Source organism: Hydra vulgaris, chromosome 05 (genome assembly GCF_038396675.1).
Source record: "Hydra vulgaris chromosome 05, alternate assembly HydraT2T_AEP".
Taxonomy (NCBI): domain Eukaryota; kingdom Metazoa; phylum Cnidaria; class Hydrozoa; order Anthoathecata; family Hydridae; genus Hydra; species Hydra vulgaris.
In genome coordinates, this window is record NC_088924.1 from 20,360,001 (window position 1) to 20,382,613 (window position 22,613).

General features: G+C 26.1%; 1 protein-coding gene across 4 annotated transcripts in view; it reads right to left on the bottom strand.

The window, feature by feature from the left end:
- The window catches only part of LOC136080673 (A disintegrin and metalloproteinase with thrombospondin motifs adt-1-like), a 164,362-nt gene that overhangs the window by 85,124 nt on the left and 56,625 nt on the right, over nt 1–22,613 (bottom strand). For all 4 annotated transcript variants that reach the window (XM_065797617.1, XM_065797616.1, XM_065797618.1 and 1 more), the window contains 6 exons: nt 19,562–19,855; nt 17,438–17,572; nt 16,994–17,134; nt 12,782–12,916; nt 4,414–4,554; nt 4,181–4,321 (listed from right to left, as the gene is read on the bottom strand). In XM_065797617.1, coding sequence (XP_065653689.1) covers nt 4,181–4,321; nt 4,414–4,554; nt 12,782–12,916; nt 16,994–17,134; nt 17,438–17,572; nt 19,562–19,855 — 987 coding nt within the window. The remainder of the gene's footprint in view (nt 1–4,180; nt 4,322–4,413; nt 4,555–12,781; nt 12,917–16,993; nt 17,135–17,437; nt 17,573–19,561; nt 19,856–22,613) is intronic.

Here is a 22,613-nt window from a genome sequence, read left to right on the forward strand (position 1 = left end):
ATATATATATATATATATATATAATATATATATATATATATATATATATATATATATATATATATATACATATATATATATATATATATATATATATATATATATATATATATATATATATATATATATATATATATATATATACATATATATATATATATATATATATATATATATATATATATATATATATATATATATATATATACATATATATATATATATATATATATATATATATATATATATTTATATTTATATGTATACATATATATATATATATATATATATATATATATATATATATACATATATATATATATATATATATATATATATATATATATATATATATATATATATATATATATATATATATATATATATATATATATATATATGTATATGCATATATATATATTTATATAAATATACATATATTTATATAAATATATATATATAAATATATATATATATAAATATGTATATATATATATATATATATATATATATATATATATATATAGATCGCTGAGATGTTGTCCGAAAGTTTTTTCGATATTGTGTTGACAAAAAGTAAAAATTAAAATGCAAGACCGGAATTTTTTTTTTTTAATAATGATAGACTGCCTGCCCCAACCAAACCCTCAGTCGATGTAGCAGCACTCCCTTGCGGGTCAGGCTATTTGTCAGTCGATGTAGCAGCACTCCCTTGCGAGTCAGGCTATTTGTCAGTCGATGTAGCAGCACTCCCTTGCGAGTCAGGCTATTTGTCAGTCGATGTAGCAGCACTCCCTTGCGAGTCAGGCTATAAGATAGTCGATGTAGCAACACTCCGCGCATGATTTACAGTAAAAAAAATAAAAATAAAAACATTTTAATAAAAAAAATAAAAATAAAAACATTTTATTAAAAAAAATAAAAATAAAAACATTGTTTATATTGTTAAAAACATTCAGAATGTTTTAAAAACATTCAGAATGTTTTTAAAAACATTCCGGTCAATTAAATTTGCGTTTTTGTGGTTTTTTTAAAAAACGATTAATTTGTAATTAAATTAATGGTTTTTACTTTCGTCCAACACGGAAATGTTGGACGAAAGTTAAAAGTAATTAAAAGTGACGTATATGTTGGCGTAAGAATCACTTTTTTCCTTCCGCTCTTCCTAAAGCCAACAAACTATAGAACTATATATATATATATATATATATATATATATATATATATATATATATATATATATATATATATAGTTTGTTGCATTTGGGAGTACAGAAGGAAAAAAATGATTCTTATGCCAACAAATACGTCACTTTTAATTACTTTTGACTTTCGTCCAACCTTTGTGTGTTGTCAGAAAGTGAAAACCATTAATTTAATTACAAATTAATTGTTTTTAAAAAAACCCGCAAAAACGCTAATTTAATTGACTAGAATGTTTTAAAAAACATTCTGAATGTTTTTAACAATATAAAAAATGTTTTTATTTTTATTTTTTTTAATGTAAATCATGTGCGGAGTGTTGCTACATCGACTATCTTATAGCCTGACTCGCAAACAAGTGCTGCTACATCGACTGACAAATAGCCTGACTCGCCACGGAGTGCTGCTATATCAACTGACAAATAGCCTGACTCGCAACGGAGTGCTGCTATATCTACAATCTTTTAGCCTGACTTGCAAGGGAGTGCTGCTACATCGACTGAGGGTTTGGCTGGGGTAGACAGTCTATCAATTAATAAAAAAAAAAATTCCGGTCTTGCATTTTAATTTTCATTTTTTGTCAACAAAATACGGAAAAACTTTCTGAAAACCAGTTAAGAGTTCTATACATATATATATATTTATATTTATATATATATATATATATGTGAGAGAAAATCTTCCACATGTATATATATATATATATATATATATATATATATATATATATATATATATATATATATATATATATATATATATATATATGTATATATATAAATATATATATATATATATGATAGTGTATTCTACAAATAGAGTGCTCAATGTTCTTAAAGAACAAAGCAAAATGAAGAAAAAAATTAGATAAGTATTTTTACCAATATATATATATATATATATATATATATATATATATATATATATATATATATATATATATATATATATATATATATACATATATATATATATATATATATATATATATATATATATATATATATATATATATATATATATATATATATATATATATAGAGCTGTAACTACCGAGGGGGCTAGAGGCCTACTCCCCATAAAATTTTTTAAAATTATAATTATTAGAGAAAAACATTTATGTAAAACATTTTTAACAAATATTTTATCCCATCACTCCTTTGAAAGAAAATAAGCCCCCTATTATCAAAATCGTTGTTACATATACATATCTATATATTTATATACATATATATATATAGTTCTATAGATTGTTGCATTTGGGAGTACGGAAGGAAAAAAATGATTCTTATGCCAACAAATAAGTCACTTTTAATTACTTTTGACTTTCGTCTAACATTTGCGTGTTATCAGAAACTTAAAACCATTAACTTAATTACAAATTAATTGTTTCTTAAAAAAACCGCAAAAACACAAACCTTTTTTGCGTTTTTGCGGTTTAAAAACCATGTTTTTAAAACATTCTTAATGTTTTTAATAATACAAACAATGTCTTTTTTTCTTTTTTTTGATAAAATGTTTTTATTTTTATTTTTATTAATAAAATGTTTTTATTTTTATTTTTTTTAATAAAATGTTTTTATTTTTGTTTGTTTTTTAATAAAATGTTTTAATTTTTATTTTTTTTTACTGTAAATCATGCATGAAGTATTGTTACATCGACTATCTTATAGCCTGATTCGCATCTAAGTGCTGCTACATCGACTGACAAATAGCCTGACTCGCAATGGAGTGCTGCTACATCAACTAACAAATAGCCTGACTCGTTACGGAGTGTTGCTACATTGACTATCTTATAGCCTGACTCCCAAGGGAGTGCTGCTATATCGACTGAAGGTTTGGTTGGGGCAGGCAGTCTATCAAGTAACAAAAAAAAAAAAAATTACGGTCTTGCATTTTAATTTTAACTTTTTGTCAACAAAATACGGAAAAACTTTCTGACAACCAGTTAGGAGTTATATATATATATATATATATATATATATATATATATATATATATATATATATATATATATATATATATATATATATATATATATATATATATATATATATATATATATATATATATATATATATATATATATATATATATATATATATATATATATATATATATATATATTGAGAACCAAGAAAACATTTTTGTGACAAAAAATGTTTTCTTTGTTCTCAATATATATTTTTTGCAAGCATCAATTGTCCTTCAGACAATTGATGCTTGCGAGTGGCCAATGTTCTGAAGGTTACTTGAGTGCTTATCTTGTGCTAGTATGGGTTAGTGTAACAACATGGTTCGTTTTTTATGTATTCCTTTATTTCAGCTATAATTTTGTGTTTACAAAAATCAGTTTAAATTTAAATTAATTTTTTATCTATTCTTGCAAAGACAATTGTAAAAGTACTGCAAGAATGTGTTGATTATTTTATTTTTGAAAAAATCAATTTAAATTAATAACTAACTTTTTTTAAATTTAAATTTATTAGTAATTATCTTTTATCTTGTTTCAAAACTAGAAATTAAAAAAATAAATATATACTAAATATACTAAATTACTTAATAAAGTTATTTTTTAAAGTGCTTCTGTTAAATCCTATTTTGATTTTTCTCTACTTCACAAAGTTTATTTAGCATATTTTTGTAAATTGCCACCAACAATTTCCCAGCAAAAATTACTGTTTTCTTTTATAATGTAACTATATGTAATGTAAATTATTTATTCAAATAGTTTCAATATTATTATTATACTTGGTTGATTTGAAAAAATCTCTAAAAATTTTTATAATATTGATTTAAATAAAATTTTTAAATTTTCAATAAACAATTTCGATTTCCGATTACTTTGATCAACAATTTGAAAATAGTGGAAAATTAGATGTAATTAAGTTACCTACACTTATAACAAAAAATTTCTTTATAATATTAAATAGATTAATTTTTTAAAATAAAATAGACTTATGATTGTATTTTTTACCATAACATTGCTTAGCTTCAGATGCTTCACCTGGACACGATGTCAAATTTTTTATTGGATAACAGTCCCTTGACCTGTTTACAAATCCATTGCCATTAAAAGAATTACAAATTGACCAATCACTCCATTGTGTCCAAGAGGCTAAAAAAAATGAGATGTGTATTCAGTTTCTTTATTAAAATAATATAAATAAGCTGTAATAAAAATCACAACAATTAAAACTGTTTCTTAACCTAAACATTCAATTTTTTCCAAGTTTTGACCAGGACAATCTTGCTGAGTATTTAATAACATGCAATCTCTTGTTCTATTAGCATACCTAACACCATGCAAAATATCACAAATTGACCATGTGCTCCATGTTCCCCAATTAGCTTAAGAAAAAAAAAATAAACATAAAACTCATAGTGAAAAAAGTTTGAACAAAAAATAAACTTTTTTTAAGCACTATTAGTGCCTATTATATGTACTCATAAAGTTACACATTTACACTTTACAACACATTTGGTGAAAAGGTTATACTTTTTTACTTATAATTAAATAAACTTTAAAACATGTTATCAAAGTTTTTTATCATTATCATTTTGCTATTTGTTAAGTTTTTTTTTATTGTTTAAAAGTTTTTTCTCAATTGGTTACTGTCACAAAAAATGAATAAAGTTTCAACTTACAACTAAGTGCCGTATAAATTTTTTGATTATTATTTATAACATTTTTTAAGTTATGTAATATCTCAATTGGTTACACTTTTAAAATATACACATTTTTAAAGTGTAATCTATTGAGACTTAACATAACATAAAAAATATTGTAAGGATAAACTAAAAAAATTACGTGACGAAGTAGCCAATTGAGACAAAACTTTTGTGTAATAAAAATAAAATAATTAAATATAAACAAGTATATGAACGTAAATAAAATATAACCTAACTAAAATTATATTGTATTATATATTTTTATATACATATAAAATATATAATAAAATGTAATTACGCTTTTTGTATTATAAATTATTATATATTATAAAACACCAAAACTTAATTACATTAAGTTTTGGTTTGTGCAAACAATGTTAGCAAAGTTAATGAAATATGCACACAAATTTTTGTATATCAGTTTGCGCTAGATTAAGATGTAGCACTGAAGAAGTCTAGTATTGTTTCAAAAAATTTTAATGTCTTGGTTTACGTAATTATATTAACTCCAATTAGTGCTCATGAGCGGTAAAATAGTTTTGTCAAAATTTACATCTTGTATCTGAGAAAAAAGAATTACTGAGCTTGTGCTCAGTATTTCCTTGTTCTCCTTTATGTGGTTCAGATCATGCTATAATCACTATAACTTATATCTGATAATTTCTCAACATCAGATTTACCTTAGCGCCACATTTGGAACTAAAATCTAAAGGCTTCATACTAAATCTAAGAAATTATTAGAAAAAGATATTTGCTGTCACAGATTTATATGACTCGCAGATTCCTAAACCTTGTACTTTATCTCATAAATTACATTCTAGAGATATCTGAAAATGCGTTACAAACTTTATAAACTATTTATAGTCAATACTTATTCACTAAGAAAAATGTAGAAACTGAGAAATACAGAGAAGTTTCAGACTTGTTTCTCTTATAAATATGCTTTTTTATTTTTAAAAAAACTATATTTGCAACAACACTAGAATACTGCATGTTGAAAATTTTATTTTACTGTCGTTGTTAATAAGAACAAAGCAAATCAGTAACTAGAAATAGTTGAGTTCTTGGATTTTTCCAAATGCTCTTGGGATAGTTTTGAGTAACAAAAAAATAATCTTTTTTTTGTCACATGAAACTATCCCAAAGGCGTTCAATAACATGAACTCTGCACTTTTAAGCACCGAGTTTCTGGTTAATCTAGGTTTATAATAGAATGTTAAAAATAACATCATACCTTATTTATTAGAAAAATGGTAAAACTCTTTTAAAGCTTAAAGCTAGTTTAAAAATCAATTTTCAGAACTGCTTTGAAAGCAATAAAACTTACGCAAAATTTGACAATCAAAAAGTTAATGGGTTAGCAAGGTATTCAAAAATAATTTTTAAAAAATGGTTATATAATTAAATTTAAAAAAAAAATTTCAAAATCTATTTTTAGATTTCAATGGCATGTTGTTTCAAAATGCATATACCTTTCATTTAAAACAGCCTTTGACCCAAAAAAGCAAAACTTTAATTAGAATTGGTAGTTATCAAACAAAAAACATTTTTCAATTTCTGTTGTTCTCTGGTAGTAAATAAAATTTACTTATTTTTCACTCTAAATTTAGATTTCAAACTTATTTTAGCTACAAAAAAATACATCAACTTTTAGCTTACTTGTTAAATTTTTTTATCAATATACATCTTTTTATAATACTATTTATTTATATCATCTTTTATATTACGTACAGTATAACATCAAACATATATAATATAGTAGTCCTTTATTTTTCTTGACACAAACGTAATGTTACCTTTTATATTGCTTAATATTTAATGTTTAAATTGTGGAACTTTCAAATATTTAACTGCAAAATGTGGAAAATTTTTTAATGTTTCAATCTTTATAAATATAAAAACATAAAGCCCTAATACAAAAGACCTTTTAAAACAGCAAATAATTAACATTATTCATAAATATGCTAGGTGGTTTTTTTAAATGATAGAATCTATGGAACCTTTGTGAATTTTTATTTAACATAAATTTAAATGAAATTTGTAAATAGCATTGTTTGAAGTTATAAGTAAGTTTAATCCAGAGTTGAAATAAAATAAACGATCATAAATTTACCTAAAATTTGTAAATAGCAGAGTTTGATTTGAATTGATTGGAGAGTTTGATTCAGAGTTGAAATAAAATAAACAAATCATTTGATAGCATGACATATGTTGCTTATAACTATTTTTTTCTATTGGCTGAAGGTTCATATCGTAAGCATATAAGATCAAGTCTAACTGGATTATTAAAGTTCAACCAGCTAATGTTAGCTTATGATTTTACAGAAAAACTTGAGTCATTGTTTTGTAAAACCATAACACAATGTAAACCATAACAAAATGCAAATAAAAAATAAAAATAAAAAGTAAAAATTAGTTTAAGCAAAATAATTAGCATGTGACGATTTATTTGAACAATCTTAGTTCCGCAAAAAGCACTAAGACCAGGTCAATTGACTTTTAAAAAATTAGACAGAAATTAATAATGAAAATTTTTTTAATAATTGCAACTGTATGGCAAATTTAATATAAACCTATTTTTGTGCCTTTGCAAAGCTACTACCTAAAGCTGTACTAATGTACTAACTTTGCATAGCTACTACCTAAAGCTGTACAAGCTGTACTAAGACAAAATGACACACTTTAACTTTTATCAAAAATATTTAAATTAAAAAACATATCTGTTTTATTAGATTATTCGCTCTAGAAAAATTCTCAAATCAATTAAAGCAACCTAAATACCATTCACTTGCAGTCCTTAATGATACAATATGCAAAGATATAAATATGTCTATATAAAAGTGATACATAGAGACTGTGTAGAGTTAATATTGTCAAGAAAATTTAAACTTTTGGCCACTACTATTGCTTACTACACTATTATGTATTTGCAAGGTAAAGAGCATTTGTCTCTTTAGATATGATACGAAGAGCCACAAAAAAGTAAAACTTGATGTGATTGCAAATATGCTGTTGTCAAGAGGTATATTATTGCATATACCAATACTGGAAATAACTGCATGTTAGCATAGGATATCAAGAAAGGTGTTTTGTTTTTTAAAATTCAAAAGATTCAAGAATATTAGTAGGTGAAACTGACAGGTCAAAATCAATCATTGATAGCAAGTTAATGGATATTTGATCAATCTACTTAATTTCATATAAAAATAATGGAATGACGTTAAGGCAATGCTTTATTGTGTTAAAGAGAAAAATGTTCTGTTTTCAGGATTGGAATTCCATTCTGGTTTAACAGAAATAGAACCTTTTTAATATGGGGAATATTTAAGAGCCAATAGAAATCAAAAGAAATTAAAACATAGTTGTTGGTTGTGTCATTTTTTTTTATTTTGAAGCTGACCTCCAAAACCATTGAAATGAAAATGACCTCTGCACCTAGAAGGTGACCGAGACCCCGGCTTCAGCTAAAAATGAGACTAAAGACAGCAAAATTATTAGATTCATAGTCAGGACTAGGAAAAAAGTTGTAATACTATATATGTTACAAATTTATGCATACATTTACTATTTATTAAATACTGGCATATATAAACATACTTTTTTTAAACTAATTCACTTCCAACAAGTTATGAGTTACTAGAAAACAAAGTAATCTTTTATTTCAAAAGTAGTTGTTATAAAATAAATTAATTTATAAAATAGAAAGGAAGAAATAAAATAAAATTAAGGACAAAAAAAAAAAAAAAAGTATATACAAGTTTAGCATTCAAAAAAATTTTAAAACTGGGTAGTTAGGAAGTATATTTTTTATTTATTTCATCGACAGTTGATTTTTAACCAGGTTGAAGCTAAAAGTGTTTTTAGGAATTGTTTGCTATTAACAAATATAATTATAATTTTATCTACTTGATTATTTACTTATCAAATATAATGACTTTATTTACATGTTAATTTACTAAGTATAAAACATAATAAATTTTTACTTTTGATTATAATTACATGATTAATAAGAAAATTTTAATTTAATTAAAAGTTATACAATATCATTAAAAAATAAGTTAAAAACAAATCATTTTATAATATTAAATTTATTATTATTAAAATATATATATATAATAAAAAAAAAGCCTTTTTTCTTTTTTTTTCTATATATCTTAATCTAAAATTTTACTTTTTTTTTTGGTCATTACAATTGAGTACTAAAAAACAAAGTAAAACAAAGAAACAGATAATTGAAGACTTACAAATTTGTAAGTTGTATGAGAGAAGAAAAATATGAAGATGGGTGAGAGTTTTGAGAATTTGTTGATGTGTGAGGAAAAAGTCTAGATAAACAAAAAAATTTTATAAAATGAAGGGACAAATACAGTAAGTTTTACGAGAGAAGAAAAATATGAAGATGGGTGAGAGTTTTGAGAATTTGTTGATGTGTGAGGAAAAAGTCTAGATAAACAAAAAAATTTTATAAAATGAAGGGACAAATACAAAAGGGTAAGATTTTATTGAATGACAAGCTTAGCGAGAATGAGTTTTGTTTGATCTAACCAGAGATCCACAAGCCACTGCAAGTTCCAAGCTGTTACAGAAGAAAGATCAGAATAGCAATCAAAAAGTCAAGACTTTATGTCAATACAAAAGTATAAATTTGAGCTTTCAGCATATAGAGCCACTTAAGATCTAAGATTTAGATCGGTCAGAAAGATCAATATTGACGATAAGAAACAATAGAGGAGCAAAGATGAAAGCAAAGAACTGGTACGCCTAAAATTACTAGAAATAAAGAAGATTAGAAGTAGTCATTTGAAAATGACTTTAATTCTGTGGTTAGAAAAAAATGATTTAATAATCTTAATATCTTAATTATAAGAAAATAGTTAGAATAATTAGAACTAATTGGAGAATAGTTAGAATAGGTCAGTGTGTTATTAATAAATTTTAAAAATTGGCACCACTTATTTAGCACTTATTAATAGTTAGCGAAAGTTAAAGAGAACACTTTTGTAAGACTATCATGAAAATATTTTCTGAATCACAAGCCATACAACAGTTTAATTTAGAATTAACTTTAGTATTGGAAGTCAGAGTGATTTGGATGTCTAACATGGGTTAATCTGTTTAAATGGATTGACAGGAAGAGTTTGGCCATTAGATTCAAAAGTCAAATTAGAGGAAAGGTTCTGTGCAAGTGTAACTAACCCTTAATCTGGGGAGAAGTAATAAAAAAAGACCCATGAATTAGAGATGGAAACTTAGACTTACTTTAGGAACGACAATGTTGAAATTTTTACAAAAATCTCAAGAACCTAACATCTCTAGAACCTAACAAGATAAGATACAAGATTCAGTAAACTGAGAAAAATGGAAATTAGCATCAGAGAGGATCTTTTTACAATTATTTCTTGCATTAATAAAAATACATTTGTTCTTAAATGTTCTTGTAAAAAAAATAACTAAAAAAAAAGATTATGGTTTAATATAACAATTGCAAAAGAAAGTGAAAAATGTGGAATAGAATAAGTCATGACTTAAAACCAGTAAGAAGGAATAAAAGCTTACCTGCTTGAATCCAGGAGGTTAGGTAAAAGACACATTTATGTATATATAGATATAAACACATGTTTGCTACTCATTCAGATGATGGCATACAATATCCATAGATATTTATACATGATCCAATAGATGTGTGGAGTATGGCCCTTACAAGACATAAAACTTGAAGAGTGCGCCTCTTAATAGATTGATATTTGTTGGAGTCACTTGTGCCATTGCCTTCCAAACCATAATTTTGTTTACAGGTCATATATTGTTTTCCAACAACTAGTGTTCACCGAGGACTCTGCTAGTCTTAAGGATGCCTCCATTGGTTTGGATTTTAATTTTGTTTACCCTCTTAACTTCACAGAACTTCCTGGCTGCATCCAGTTCTATGCAAATCCATCCCTTTTTCACAAAACTCTATTTGCCTGCACAATGCAGGCCTTGACAACTCGGACTACTCCATCTGTTGACTTTTTTTCTGCAGCTCTCACCTGTTGTATGACAATTCCTGACTTAGGAACTCCTAAACCTCACAAATTGTAACCACTTACGAAGCTCACAAATTCTGTACCTGGACATCAGGAGAACATAGTTTGCGCAGGCACAAACTACCTCTTTAAGCACTTTCACTTTTGAGTCAGGTTTGAGCTTGCACTTCCTTAACTTGGTTAGCCAAAGCTTCCATTCCTCGATCAGAAGAGCAATCTTATCAGCTACATCAATCCCTACACCAAGATGATTTCCAACACTTTCATATATCATAGATGGGATTCCAATATCCTGGTTATTCACTTTCCACCATCTATGCGTCCTAGTAAGGACTATCATGGACCGTTTGCCTTTTACAGGCAAACACATAATGACTATTATTTTGCTGGATTTACAACTAAACCCTTCTCCTCAAAGAACATATTACACACGCTCATTAAAACGATTATCTCAACTGAGTCCTTCGCCAACAACATGTAGTCATCAACAAAAGTCATAGAAGAAATGATGTGGCCTTCGATTTCAAGACTGCAGCCAGTCGCTTTTAATCTCTCAGCTAGCTCCTCTATTACTAGATTGAGCAGCAAGGCAGAAAGAAGGCAACCCTGCTTCACCCCCAGATTTATACCTATAAATCAAGTCTTAGTTTTTCGTAAACTCTTTCGTAAGATCGACAAACACAACATTGTGTTCCAGTCTGCGCGTTCTGTAAGATTGGAGAATGCATAGGATTGTTTTTAGATTCTCAAAGCACTCATTCAGAGGGAGGAATGCTTCTTGTCTCACATAAAGTTGCAGGTTTTTTCTAATCTGTCTGTCCCAGATCTTAGCGTACACCCTATTCAGCTTATTGCCGATTGTCACAGGTATGTTACATACATGATTGAACTTAAGTAAAGAAAAAATTATGCTAAAAATTGTTTAGAGAAACAGAAAAATTCAAAAAATTGAGAAAATGCAATAGCTTATTTATTTTGCGTAACAGCTACTGATTTTTTTGTAGTGCTTGAGATTATATGTTAACTATACAAATGGCTTAAAAGTAGGCTGTTGTGGCTATTTATTTATTTACTTCAAAAAAAAAAAATCAGAAATTATGAAAATTAGAGAAAAAGCAAAAAAGCGAAAGGCCACAGCTTGATAATGGTGATAATAATAATGATGATGATGATGATGATGATGATGATGATGATGATGATGATGATGATGATGATGATGATGATGATGATGATGATGATGATGATGATGATGATGATGATGATGGCAATGATGATGGCAATGATGATGGAAATGATGATGATTATGGTGATCATGTTGTAAGTAAGCATACTAGATTTACAATTAGGCAGAGAATATTTTTACATATAAAGTTGATAGTTGAAATAGAAATACAGGACATAATACAGCATCAACAAAAAGTTCTTTTTAAATTAAGAACAATGAAAGATAAAAAAGTATTATTGAATACCTTAGTCAACAACAAATTGTTTCTTTATTTACCACATTTTCCAAACAGTACCAGCAAGGCTTGTCTAAACAGCTTGAACAAGTTAAAGGTATTGAGGACTTAAGAGAAAAATTAGTACAAAAAATATTTGTTAATGACACTGAAAATTTAGTAGACAAGTTTTTAGCCAATGTTGAGACTAAATAATGTTGGCCTTTATTCTTGTAGCATGGAAATTTGAAAATAAACCAAATAATACATTTAAATATAAATAAATTCACAATGAAATCTGACTAAAATTTTATTTTGTTATCTTCACAAAGAGTGTAGCTAAATCACTAGAAACGTTTTGACTGAATAAAGAAAAAATCTTTTATCAATCATGTTATTATAAACTTTAATAAAAGATCATATAAAATTTAATTATATTACCATAACATTCTTGAGCTTCATAGTTGCTGCCAAGACACCATACAGAACCAATAGATGAATTACACAATCTTGTTCGACTTATAACTCCATCAGTAAGGTTGCAATTCGACCAAGGGTTCCATTGTGTCCAAGCAGCTATAAATTATTATGAATAAAACTCAAATAACTTTTTATAACTAAAAATAACATTTTAGATCAACAAATTTTTTTAAAGATCTTCTTTTTTAATTTTAAACTGTTAAAAATTTTTTTTATTCTTTTTAATTTGTTTTATGAAAATAATTTTTATAGTATCTTCTATTAATAGCAGCAACAAACCCAGTTCTCTTTTGATACCGCTGAAGCAGCATGGGCTCGCAAAAAAATATATATATATTTATTCTTTTTTTTTTTTTTTGCTTTTTAGCAAATAAAAGAATCTAAAAAAAAAAAAAAAAGCAAATAACTAATTTTCTGCTTATTTTAGTGAATTCATATTCTCTTCAGGTCAATAAAAAGAATTAAAAAAAAATATATGTGCTGTAACTTGTTTAATAAATAAAACTGTCATTTAATTACTAGTAAAACATTATATTAAAAAAATGCATTGGAACTTATTATGAAACACAATTTCAATACTATGGAGCGTATGAACTATTTGTTTTTTTGAAAGATAGAATGATTTATGATAAAGTTAACTTTTGCTTGTTGGCTCATTTGTATTTGTTGGCACATGGTATTTGTTGGCACATTTGTATTTGTTGGCACCTTTGTATTGTTGGCACATGGAGTATTTAATACCAAATAAACAAAAGTAAAAATTTTAGTTTTTTTTCAGTTAAAAACAATTTAGTAATTGCGCATATTTAATATTTTGAATAAATGAACTTTTTACCTTAAGCTTACTATTTTAACTTACTGTAGATAATCGAAAAAACAAAATGAAAATATTTTCAGAATATTTTTTTCTCTTCATATTCTTTTCCACTTTATCAATATTAAAAATAACAACTACAATAACTTAATTTTTAATAATTTTAAAAATTAATTTTATAAATTTTTTATTTATTTAAATTTTATTAAGTTTTCGTAATTTTTAAATAATAGTTCTTAAAAAATGCCTAGTAAATGTAATTTATTCAATATACATGAATTTTTTAACTTACATAGTTTTTTTAATTATTAAATTTACCATAACTAACTCTTTTATTTAAAAGGTGCTTTGAAGCACTATAAAAATTATTACCCTTTAGTAAGAGTTGAATGAGCAGAAATACTTATGAAAATTAAAACTCAAAACAAAAATTAAAACAGTAGTAAATGTGCCTAATAAATGCTTACATTTTGTATTCAAATAGTTAATGTCTATATAATATATTCTATTATATATAGAAAATAACTATTGTCTGTATTCTGAATGATAATATAAATAGACAATAACTATTCGATTACAAGACAAATAATAGACAAACAAGATGTAATCTTTTAATAAGCATAATTACTATTATTTTAATTTTGCAAATACTACGCTTTTTGTAATTATTAATTAAAAATTGTTTTAAGTATTTTAAACATTTAACAACTACTAAAATAAATGCCTATTAGAAAGTTTATAATAGCATTTTTTTGAAGGCATTATTTAACAGTAGACTATATTTTAGTAATTTAGATTTTGTAAAATAAAAGAATACTATATTAAATCAATTCCTTACCCTCGGATAATAAAGAAATAAAAAAGGTGAACACAATAATAAAATATCCCCCAAAAAACTTTGGGTTTATCACTGATTAGAGGTCTAGTTAGAATTACTTAGGTTACTTATTAGATGTCTTTATTATTTTATTATTATTTCCTATCAATTTTTCTTAGTACTACAAAAAACAAGTTTTTATAACATGCATGTATAGGAGTAAATGAAATGTTCACCAAAAGGGCAAAATTATTATTTCAAAATATTATTTTTTAGAAAAGAAAAAAAATCAGAATAATTAATATTGACAAAATATTGACTTTAACTCAGTTATATATGTAACTTTTATCAATGAATAAAATATACTAGATTTTTTGTCTAAGAAAACTTTCAATTTCAAACTTTTAAGAACTAAAACCATATCACAATAGGAAAAAACTAAAAGGAATCAAAAGTTGAATGTTGTTGAAGTTAAATTCTTATGTTGCTCGCGTGACCAAATTCTTGTAAAATTTCAATTAAACATTGTCAGCCTAAACTTAAAAAAAAAATAAATAAATATAAAAAGAAAAAAATACTTGGGGAGAAAATTAACATTTGACAGTAAATAAGTTTATAATAATCCAAATGCATGGATAAAAATAAGAAGTTAATGTAAATATCTAAAGTAAGGAGGTTTGTTAAAGTATTTATATAAAAATGAAAAGGTGTGAAAAATGTGTTTTAATTAAAACCTTAAAAATCTTGTTTTGTAGAGAAAATTTGCAAATCATTTACCTAAAATATTACTAAAGTAATTAGAAAAGTTTTTAGTTTTTAGTATTTTTTTAAATGTTGTCTATAAATTTCCAAATATTTACTGTCATCATAAGTTTTGTAAAAAATACCACTTCAGTTAATGTTTAACAAAGCAAAGCAGCAATCTTGAGAGATTTTTATATATTTGGTCTAGGAATTAATTCATGCGGTTTGACAAGGGATTACGAAACTAGCTTATTGTCTCAGCGTTTTGTTTAGCCACGCATGCGTGCGAAGATCACTGTTATTGCGCATCATTTTCATTATAAATCATTTGATTTAAGCGTAAATAACACTATTTTTAATTTAACTGATAATGTCGATTTTTGTTCCTGATAAAGTGTTTTTGCGGGGGATTCTTCTTCATTACTTTAACATGAAGAAAAGTGCTACCGAAAGTCATCGTATTTTGGTTGAAGTTTATGGTGACCATGCTCTAGCTGAGCGAACGTGTCAGAAGTGGTTTGCACAGTTTAAAAGTGGTGATTTTTGTTTGGAAGACCAAGAGCGACCAGGACAGCCGAAAAAAATTGAAGATCCAGAATTGGCAGCATTGCTTGATCAGGATTCTTGTCAAACGCAAGAGGACCTTGCAAAATCATTAGGAGTTGAACAACCAACAGTTTCCAGACGCCTCAAAGCCATGGGTATGATTCAAAAAATGTCTCTTTGGGTTCCACATGAATTGAAAGACAGAGACGTGGAAAGAAGAAAGACCATTTGTGAATTGCTGCTTGAAAGACAGAAAAGAAAGGGATTTTTGCATCGAATCGTTACTGGTGATGAGAGGCCTGGGTAAAGCCAGGTGAACCAGGTCCATCACAACCCAAACGGAATATTCAATGTGCAAAGGTTATGCTGTGTATATGGTGGAATATGAAAGGTGTGGTGTACCATGAGCTTCTGACACCTGGTGAAACTATTAATGGAGAACATTATCGACGACAATTAATGCATTTGAAGCAAGCTCTGGTCATAAAACGACCAGATTGGAGTAACAGGCATGATAATGCTCGACCACATGTCGCAAAACCTGTCAAAAACTATTTGGAAAATGTCGGATGGGAAGTGTTACCCCACCCGCCGTATTCTCCAGACATTGCTCTTTCTGACTACTACTTGTTCGATTGCATGAATAACGATTTGATTGGACAGCGCTTCACTTCTTCAAAAAATATCAAAAAATGGGTCTCTGATTGGATCACTTCTAAGGATGAAGCATTTTTTTGACACGGAATTCGTAAATTGCCAGAAAGATGGGCAAAAGTAGTGACTAGCGATGGACACTATTTTCATTAATGTATTCATCCATTTAGTTTTTGAAATAAACCTTCAATTTTCAATTAAAAAGCGCATGAATTAATTCCTAGACCTAATATGTTTTTTACTCCTTGTTAGTAAGGAATAACTAAGACATGATAAATTATCAGGTTGATCACTACATATCAAGCGTAAAAAGAAGCTTCTAAAAGTAATTAAGATCAAAGTATATCCAAAATGAAATTTTGAAGCAAAGAGAAATCAATAACTTACTTTAGATAGAAAACAAGAGTTCAAGGAAAAATGGTGAAAAAATAAGTGTAAAAACATACGATTTGAAATATTATTTAAAACTATAAACTGTTTTTTGTAATAAAACTTTTTTATTTAGCAATTAAATTTAGTTATTAAGTTATAAATTAGCATGCTAACTCAATAAAGTTAAAAATTTATTTATATTATATTTTAAAGTATTTTTGTTTACCAAAACATTCTGCTAATTCCAAGTTGTTACCAGAGCACTTATCATTGACATTTGTTGCATTACACTGTCTAGTTCTGTTCATAAACCCAGATCCAAAAGAAGCATTACAAACTGACCAATTGCTCCAAAGTTCCCAATAGACTAAAGTGCAAACTCAGTAATTAAAAAGTATTTAAATATTTTTATAATGATGATTATGATGATAATGATGATGATGATGATCATCATCATTCATCATAATTGTTACAATAATGTTTTACGCAACAAGCATTTATGCATTTCCAATGATAAGTTTTTACAAAAACGAGTTGTAAAAATTATAACTATTTTTCTTTGGAATGTATTGGTAGCTACACGCAAACTTGAATCAGAAAACCATACATTCCAAATTTATAAATTATAACTTTTTTACATAAAAGAGTAAAAAAATCAAAACAATTATACCAAAGCATGGTTTAACTTCAAAGTTGTTACCACAACACCAAGTTGCACCAATGGAAGCATTACATTCTCTTGTTCTGTTTATAAATCCATAAGAGACATTACAACTTGCCCAATCACTCCACTGTAACCAAGCAGCTTAAATAAAAATATTAATTCAAAGTATAATAAACACTATTGATCAATACTTTCAATAATGTGTCTTGTAAATAATTAGCAGAAAAAAAAGTGTGGAATATACCAACATGTCAACACATGAATATATATCTTGTAAATAATCAGCGGAAAAAAATGTGAAATAAAAATTTGATTTTTCCTATTAGTTCAAACCAATAAAGTAAAAAATATACAAATCCAATGAAAACTATATTTTTAAAGTAAGTTCAACAAATATTGATAATTTTTTGGCCTTGATTAAATCTGTTTTTAAAAATTTATTTGGTAAATTTTTAAAAACAGATTTAATCAAGGCCAAAAAAGTTTTTTTTTTTAAATTAATTCTAGTAATATCAAAACTTCGATTCAATATTTAGTAATATATCAGTTGTTGTTCATTTCTGCTTTTTATCCTGAGTTTAATTTCATATATGCACTAGTTGAAATACTATAGCAAGCATAATGCTTTTGGTTGGATTTGTAGTTTTTTATACGGCTTTTATACAGTTTTTTAAACGGCTTTTAATCCATTTTTTTATTCGGCTTTTTTATAAGGCTTTTATACAGTTTTTTATTCGGCTTTCTTGGGGTTCAGGTCAAAGAACTGTGGTGCTAATCTAACAGCTTTGTTTATAGTGTTATCCTGGAGCCAATTTTTTTTTCAAAATTATTTCTATATGCAAAGTTTTCTTAAAATACAACTGATAGTAAAAACATTTTGCCTTTAGTTTAAAACTCAAAAAATTTTAAATTTTAAAGAAGATTTGATTTAAAATTCCAATAAAAAGTGATCTAAATTCTGATTCAAATTTACATGTAGCAAGCAATAATTCCAAAGTATTATCAAAGAACCATAGTTACTTTAAAAAATTTGGTTTACTTTTCCTTTTATTTTCTTACTTGTGGTAAAAAACTTATTCAGGGATGGATATTAACTAGATTCTTGAAGCTTTCTTGCAGAGTTTCTTTATTTAGAGAACATTTCACTAAAAAAATAATTCCTGTTACAGTTTCCAATTTATCTTATTTTATTTCAAGTTGCTATTTTAGTACCAAGGTTAAAAGTTTCTGATAAGTAACAAACACTTTTGGTTATTCAGCAGCAAAGAGAAACTCTAAACTTTATGTCATAAAGTTTAGAGTTACATAAAACTGACACCATTAAATGATTGAGTGTGCAAACCTTTCAGAAGAAGCTGTATTTTGATTGAAGAATTTTTTATTAATTTTATTGTAGTGCTTTTTTATGTTTTGAGGTTCATAGGATCCAAGAAAATCCTTTTGAAACCTAAAGGTATCATATATTCATCGTAAACATATAAATAATAATTCTTTATTCAACCTACCTATGTCTTTACCAGCCATGGAAATAATTGAATAAACTAACTCAAATTTCTGTTTTTAAGTATTGTAACCTTCTATAAAAACATTTTCATTTTTCATTGAAAAATTACTAGCTTTTATGGAATAGAATCAAATCAAATAGATTTTATATAAAATGAATACACTTTTTGAAAACTTTATTGAATTCTATTTTTAAGTACCAACAAAATTTTTGAAAAAAGTTGTTTTATAGATAAAATTTGGGATAAATTGAGTCTGTAGCAAAATATGAAAATAGTTATTGAACTAACTATCATAAACATTAGGAGAGTAGGAATCATTTTATTGTTTTTTAACAATGCAAATAGTGTTGAGTGCAATAATTTGATATAATTATAATTTGTAACTGATTAATATGATTAGGTAAAATAAATTATAAATTTATACTCAAATATGAATTTAAAACAAAAAGCTTAGAATTCAAAAATATATATATAACAAGGAAATAATACATAAAAAAATAAATAAATAAATAAACTATTGATTAAATGACAAAAATTTAATGACTAAAACTTTAATAATTGAAAAATACAAAAAAATTTAAATAAAAGTTTTTATGAAAGTTAGTAATAATGATGTTATTCTTGCCTTGTAACAAACAACTGTAAGTAACAACAGTGTATTTGTAAATTCCTCGACAAGGATCATTAAATTGACCATTATTAGATTGAATTAGGCAGCTATTGTAGTTGTTGCACCATTTTTGGACAATACCAGTTACATTTTTTGAAAACGTGCAATTATTTAACTGTGTAGCACTTTTTTGGTTGTAGGATGATGGGCAAATGCTTCTGCTATTACGACCATATATGGCACTCTGAATTTCTATCAATGAGTTCACTGGACATTGTATAGTGTTAGAATAGCCTTCACATATTGTAACTATAATTAAAATAAGGTTTTTATTTTTTAATTACAAATAATAATTTTTAATGTTTATATAAGAACATAACTTTTCTAAGTTAGTAATACCCTAAAAAACCAATTAAAAACCAATTATCAACTCAACTTCATTAATAACTAAACTTTTAGCCAAACTAACAAGCCAAGTTAACAACTTATTGTTCAAACATTATAACTTAACGCTAATTTAACACAACTTATAGCCAAATTAAGATAACTTATAGACAAACTAATGTTTCTCAAATTGGCGACATTCTTTTAATTTTTTCTTATCAAAGTGTAATCTCTAACTTAAGATATTCATCTCTGATATTATTATTATAATTATATCATCGGATATGGAAATTCAGAAAAAGATTCAGAAAACTTTTTAAGGTTTGGCATCTGTAAAGTATAAAGCAGTAGTACTGTGCTGTCTAAACTTAAATTTGCTTACATAAGTAAAAAAATAAGGCTTTTTTTAAAATTGACTACAATCTTTGATTATAGCATATTTATAAACTTGACATAAACAATGAATTATATTAGACTATATAAACAAAAATTTTAGACATTATTAATCTTAACTTTTTTCAAAGTAAATTTAATAAAACCAAGTTTTATATTATTAGGGACTTAAGATCCTAATAAAGTAAAGTGAATGTAAAAATTACAGCAAACAAACCAATAGTTAACAATTATATTGATTTCAAAACACAGCTAGATAAAGCTATACAAAATGCTGAGCTTAAATAAAAATTACCTAACCAAGATATCAGTGAAAAACCATTCAAAAAAAAAATTAGAGTGAAAAACCAAAAAACATGCTTTTAACTTAGAGACTTTCAGTGTTAAGATAAACTATGCAAGCAACATCAGTTGAAAGCAAAAGAGCTTTTACTGCATGTCGATTGCTTGGAAAAAAAATTATAAAAGGTTAAATTAATAATTGGTACCTTATGCTACTTAAAAATTTGATATAGAAACAATAAATACAATAAAGGTTGAAACTAACATAGGTTTAAATAATATTGAAAACTAGTTCATTTCTTGCACTTAACTTTTAGTCATTTTCATAGACCTTAGTTATATTTAGGTTTTACAGACTAAAAACTGGCCAGAGCTGGCATCATTTGGACCTCTTAATTCCAAAGCAAACACTCTAATTACCACTGCTAATTTAGTCAACTTAATCTAATTGCCATATTTTTTTGCTGTTTTTTTTTTTTTTCAGTTTTTCAATATAATTCAATATATTCAAACTTCTAAATAATTTTTTGTCCTTATAATTATAATTACCCTAATTTTTCTCTTTTATTTTTTTAAACATCAAAAAAGAGTAGTGAAAAATGTAATGTCACTAATTGTACACGGAAGCTTTAAAAACAATATTTTAATAAATTTTACCTTTGATTGAAATATTTTAAATTTTTTGTATTTTAAGAAGTAAGCCATTATTTTAAAACATTTCAATGAAGTAGTGCTGATATATTTTTTAAACCTAATAGTCATAGGTGCAGGAAAAGTGGTAACAGATAAAAGCCACCTCCCCCATCAATAATCTCAAAGAGAGGGGCTAAAGTTATCTCCGTATAAAAATATCCAACACTGGCAGCTTTAGTCCTGCCCTCCAACTTGCATGACCTCAAACTTTGCTGCACTGCTGATACTGTATGTGATGAAAAAAAGCTATACAAAATGCTAACTAAAACAAAAATTACTTAACCAAGATGGCAATGAAAAATCAATCAATAAAGAAATTTGTGCATATAATTTATCAAAAAAACACCCAACACATCCTTTTGATCAACACATCTTTTTGTTCAATTGATTTGTTATTAAATAAGTTTTAAAAACATTTTGTTATTGTTTTAGTCAACAAAAAGTATTCATTTTCAAAAAAGAATTTTGACTCTGGAAACGTAGCTAGAAGTATTAAAAAAATGTAGTAAAAAAAGTTACCTCAGGATTTAAAAAGTAAAGGACATGTTTAAAAATTGTGTTTAAGAAATTTTTGCTGTACTAAATATTCAGTTTCAAATTGTTTAGCTAAATATTGTTTAACATTTTATTAATAACAGTTAGACTCATAAAGGGCGTTGTTATATATATTAGGGTGACTTCTTTTTTGTATTCTTTTTTTGAAAATTACCACTACATTTATATCTATTCACTATCTCATAAAGAGGTTAAAAAGATCTTAGAAAAATTGTATTTAAGCAGTCCAAGTGCTTCATATAAGTAGTTTTTTAAAACATTGGTCAATTTTTCTTTTTTTTTTTTTTTTGAAAAAGAAAAGTTTGTCTATAGGCTCTGAAGTCACTTTTATAGGTAGAGAAACCTAGTTCATTACCTATGACCTTAGCTATTAAATATCCCTCAATAACTTCTTACAATACAGTAAAAGGGTGAGACTTTGCTGAAGAGAAAATTTCTTAGTGACTGACCTTGAGCAATGTCTCTCTCTGCTGAGAAATAGGCCTCCTACATAACCTCCTGGATCCAGTCAGGTATGATCTTTTTTTCCCTTTTTTTGGTTCCATGTAATGCCTCATTTTACACCATGGTTTTTAACTTTTTGTGCAGCTACTATATCTAATTGTAATCATTTTTTTCATCTATTTCAAAAGAACAACTCTCTTGAGAACAAACACCTTTTAGTATTGCAAGAGATCAATGTAAAACAGTGCAATCTGAAGCTAAGCTCTATTATTCCTAAATTACTAAACCTTGGATCTGATCTCAGATGTTAGGCTCT